Here is a 5301-nt window from a genome sequence, read left to right as displayed (position 1 = left end):
TTTCTTGTGTAAAAGTTATGTTTACTTGTATTGTTTTGATATCTTTATTATCTTATTATTTTATTTTAATTTACAGATATTAGATGAGTGTGAGTCGGCTTTGAAATTCTTTTTAGGTAAATGTTAGGTTTAATTGTATTATCGTAATATTTCTATTAATTTGTTATTTTGTGGTAGTTTAGTTCGTAGATGAATCTCAATCGGCTTTGAGAAATTTTTATGTGTAAAATTTAAGTTTAATTGTATTATTTTGATATCACTTTTTTATCGTATTATTTTGTTGCAGTTTACAGGTGATAGATAAATGTTGGTCGACTTTGATGAATTTTTTTATGTAAAGGTTAGGTGTAGTTGTATTATTTTGATATCTCTATTATCGTATTATTTTGTTATTGTTTATAGGTGGTAGATAAATATCGGACGACTTTGAAAAAAATTTTGTTTGTAAAGATTAGATTTAATTGTATTATTTTGATCTCTCTATCATTGTATTATTTTATTGCGATTTACAGATGGTAGATGAATGTAGATCGACTTTTAAAAATATTTTTGGTAAAACATAAGTTTAATAAAAAATTCTCCATCTTTATATACTCAAAAGATATTAAATTTAATTATTATATTTATCTTTATTATTTAAATAAATATCCTATTTAACGTAATATTTAAATTGATTAAAGTGAGATGCACGCGCCTAGTATAATGAAATATCGGTATGAGCATCTTGCAAAACCAAAATATTACAATCCACAGTCGCGAAAATCAGGAAAAAAGTAGTAAAATAGTTCGTAATTTGTCCGTTTGAAAAACTTCCTAACAAAACAACATTACACCTCTATACTACACAGGCAAATCCAACAATCGAAGTACTCCCAATTAAAGCCAAAACGCGGCTCACACAAAATATACATCAAACACTGCCAACGCTCGTGCTAAAATCAATCATCACCAGATCGATCCTCATTAATCTCCTCCAGAATCACAACAAGAGCAACTATGAACGCGTAGTCCACGTTCGGGTACACAGTGACACCAAAATTGTCTTTGCCAAGCAGTATACTCTGAGCAGTGTGTTTCCTATGCATTTGGGCAATTATAGTAGAAGTATTTCCAGCATAAATAACACATGATCTTTCAAACCAACTGCCTTCAATTCTGAAATCACAAACATCTTCTTTTGTATTGTGTGCCAAGAAAACATCCAACTTGGTCTTGAATTGAAGAAGTGAAGACTTCTTTACACTAAAGAGAAAATCTTTTGAGTCTGTGCTCTCTCCTCTGTAGACTTGCCATCTTCTATGTGCACTCAATATCTGAAAAACAAAAATATGGAAAAAAAAAAAATTTAATAAATGCCATGATGAATTCCTTTGCATAACTGCACATGAGCGGAGCTAGGTAGGACTGAGTAGTGGCGGACTCAAAATTTAGGAATTGTGAGTGACTCAGAAAGGTTTGAGCATATAAGACGTCCAAAACTTTAAAGTTCTGACTGAAAACCAAAACACCCAACTATCTTCTTGATTTTCGAGTGTTGCTTTGACTTCTATACCAATTTTTATATACTTCTTATATAATCATATCCTATGTTGCTCGGACTCTTCATAAATGTCAAAGTGAGACACCAAAAGTAAAGAGCCTGTGCTACTTAGATTATATCTAATATGCATCGAGTTCAACTGGTACAGAAACACCACAAAAGTGCACATAAGCCCGCCCCTGGGGTTGAGGAATTCAACATAAAATTATAATAATTATACATGATTAAAATCAATTTTTATGCATATACAGTGAATGTTAAATTTCCTTTTTTGACTTCTTTGTGTAGTTTATTTTGATAAATTTGATTTCACTATAGATAAGAACCATTTGTTTTGGGTTTTACCATATTACGACTCTGTCATATAAACTTTTCTCAATAATTTAACCATATTTTTAGTTTTTACCATATTACGACTCGTCATATAAATTTTTCTACATATAGGGAAAATTTACTATACAATTTATAGTGCATGAACTCCTTTATAGTTTTTTCTCAAAAGTAGGTATTTTTATATACATAGTTTTAAAAATTGATCTAATATTACCCAACAATCATCCTATACAAAAAAAAAAAAAACTTAATTGTGCAATTGGTTGAATACTGAGCTATATATTGACCTTGACGAACAAGGTTCAATTCCAGTTCAATTCATATATTTTTTTCTCTGTATCATGTTCTAAAAATCTTAAATTCGCCTATATTACCATACTCTTCATAAGTGTGTAGATAATATTTAGTAAATAAAATTGTAGAAATAACATAAATACCAATCATTTTGGAAGTAATTATTTTCCCTCTCACTTTTTTAATTACTTTACTAATTATTCTCCCTCCCACTTTTTAATTACTTTACTCTCTCTTCCTATTAATATACATAACATACATAGCATTTTATGTATATGTTGAGATTTTTGTAATATGTTTAGGGAGTTGACAATTTTTGTAATATTAAAAATATAAGTTGTGTATTTGTGTAATTTTTAAAATAAAAAATTTAGCAAGATCTAGTAACCCGGCCAGAAAGTCAAATTAGAGTTGAAGTTGAAGTTGTGTTTGACAATGAATATGAACTGAACTATTTTTTAATTTTATGTGAGAAAATTAGAGCGAAAAAGTGAAAACAAATTTTACCAACTTCAGAATTCGAAAATTTTCTAAAAAATTTGTATGACCAAATATGTTTTTTGAAATTCTAACTATGTAAAAAAAAAAAAATATTTTTCATGATCAAAACTCATGACAGTAATGAATAAGATAAATAAGATTACCTTTTGTTGGAAAGTGACAATAGGATTACCAGCAGCATCAAGCAAAACACGTCGATCACGAAGGCTAAACAATTTGCTTTTAACCTTAAAAACGATGTTACCATTAACATCAGTAACTCCAAAAGCACCTTCAGACAACGTCATAAGTTTCCTCACGATGTTCAAATCAACTGGATATGGTGCACAAAATTGTGGACTTATTATTGCAACTTGTTGATTTGCCATCATCTGAGGAGGATAGCTACTTGGTCCACCTCCCATAATTAATTAATTGTAAGAAAACTAGATGATTTTGGGTGAGATTTATTGGAGATTAGTGTCTGAGTTTTGGTTTGGCAATTGGAAGTAATTTTATAGTGGAAATTTTTGTTGATTAATTAATGATGAAGAAAAGAAAAGTGGGAGGATGATGAGGAATTTTGGAATTGTTCTTTAGTCGGCGATGCCAAGATGTGTAAGAAGATATATTCGTGTATTATTTTAATCTACGTATGCGTAATATTTCACATTGATAGAATGTTACGCGTTCAAATAATAAAAAATATTTTCTTATAAAAATATAAAATGAAATTGCAACGAATAAATTTCATCTATATAATAGTAATACATTTTATGTAATTTTATTTAGGGAGAAGATAAAAATATCATTTTGATACAAAAAAATACCACCAAAATAGCCATTGAATTTGATATTTCCCTTTTTAGCCTTTTTAACTTTTTTTGGGGTGATAACAATTCTTTTGCCTTTTCGGCTGCTTCTTTAGTTTTTGTTATAAAACAATAAACAACAAAAAATAAAGAAGAAGAGTAGAGAGAATAGAGAGAGTAATTGTTATTTCTCTCGAAGGATGAATAAACTCTTCTATGTATAAGGAAAATTTACTCCTAGTTTCTGAGTAAAAGACAGATACTTCAAATCCTAATGGATATCAAGTAGATCTTGAAAGATCTTGATAGACATTCACAACAACTGATATATATTAATATCATAACACTCCCCCTTGAATGTCTAACAATACGCATATAGGCTTCCTCATTAAAAACCTTACAAGAAAAACCTAGTGGGACAAACCTCGTAAGGAAACAAAAGTACAACATGTATTAGCTCCCCCTAATAAGAACAACCTTGAATCTTTGCATTTCGATCTTGTGCACCATCTTCTTGAAAGTTGCAGTTGAAAGAGACTTGGTGAATAAATCAGCCACATTGTCACTTGAATAAATTTGTTGTACATTAATATCACCATTCTTTTGGAGCTCATGTGTATAGAAGAGCTTTGGCGAAATGTGCTTCGTTCTATCTCCTCTTATGAATCCTTCTTTAAGTTGTGTTGTGCATGCTGCATAATCTTCATATAAAATCGTAGGTATTTTGTCACATTTCAAGCCATATTTTTCTCGAATGAGATGTATTGTGGACTCAACCACACACACACTCGGCTTGTTTCATGAATAGCTATAATCTCAGTATGGTTCGATAAAGTGGCTACGATAGACTGCTTTGTTGATCTCCAAGATATGACAGTACCCCCACATATGAATACGTAGCCTGTTTGAGACCGAGCTTTATGAGGGTCAGATAAGTACCCAACAGCATAACCAACAAGATCGGAACTGCATTCTTTAGAATAAAATAAGACCAAATCGATAGTCCCTTTTAGATACCGTAATATGTTTTTGATCCCATTCCAATATCTTCTAGTATGAGCAGAACTATACCTTGCTAACAAATTAACTGGAAAGGCTATATCAGGCCTTGTAGTATTTGCAAGATACATTAGTGCACCAATTGCATTAAGATATGGTATTTTAGGACCAAGGAGTTCCTCATTCCTTTTTTGAGGTCGGAATGGATACTTATTCACATCAAGTGATCGAACAACCATCGGAGTACATAATGGATGTGCTCCATCCATATAGAATCGTTTCAACATCTTTTCTGTGTAGACATATTGATGGATAAAGATACTGTTTGTCAAATGCTCAATTTGCAAACCAAGATACAACTTTGTCTTTCCGAGATCTTTCATCTCAAATTCTTTCTTTACGTAATCAATTGTCTTTTGAAGCTCTATTGGTGTTCCAATAAGGTTTATGTCATCGACATAGGCAACAAGTATAACAAACTCCGACGTTATTTTTTTTTATGAAAACACATGGGCAAATTTCATTATTCGTATAACCTTCTTTTGAACTATATGCTTTCGGCAGTTTAAATCCTTCAGAAATTTTCATGTATATCTCATTATCAAGTGATACATATAGATAGGATGTTACCACATCCAACAATTGCATTTCAAGTCTCTCATGGACAGTGAAACTAATAAGATAACGCAATGTTATTGCATCCATAACTGGTGAATATGTCTTGTCATAATCTACACCAGGCCATTGTGAGAAACCTTATGCAACAAGGCGTGCCTTATACCTTTGTATTTTATTTTTCTCATTTCTTTTTCGTACAAAGAACTATTTATAGCCAATAGGATT

The 5301-nt window shown here is 30.9% G+C and overlaps 1 protein-coding gene across 1 annotated transcript; it reads right to left on the bottom strand.

Moving 5' to 3' along the window:
* Positions 1 to 753: 753 nt before the first annotated feature.
* LOC107843426 (protein LURP-one-related 10) lies at positions 754 to 3272 on the bottom strand. The gene is made up of 2 exons (XM_016687722.2): positions 2812 to 3272; positions 754 to 1313 (listed from the first exon to the last, which is right to left on the bottom strand). Exons 1-2 carry the CDS (start codon positions 3070 to 3072, stop codon positions 939 to 941), a joined length of 636 nt encoding a protein of 211 aa, XP_016543208.1. The 5' UTR covers positions 3073 to 3272; the 3' UTR covers positions 754 to 938.
* Between the last annotated feature and the right edge of the window lie 2029 nt (positions 3273 to 5301).

The sequence above is a fragment of the Capsicum annuum genome, chromosome 10 (genome assembly GCF_002878395.1).
Source record: "Capsicum annuum cultivar UCD-10X-F1 chromosome 10, UCD10Xv1.1, whole genome shotgun sequence".
In the NCBI taxonomy this organism is placed as follows: Eukaryota; Viridiplantae; Streptophyta; class Magnoliopsida; order Solanales; family Solanaceae; genus Capsicum; species Capsicum annuum.
Note: the sequence above shows the minus strand (reverse complement) of the source record. Positions and strands in the feature narration are given on the sequence as shown.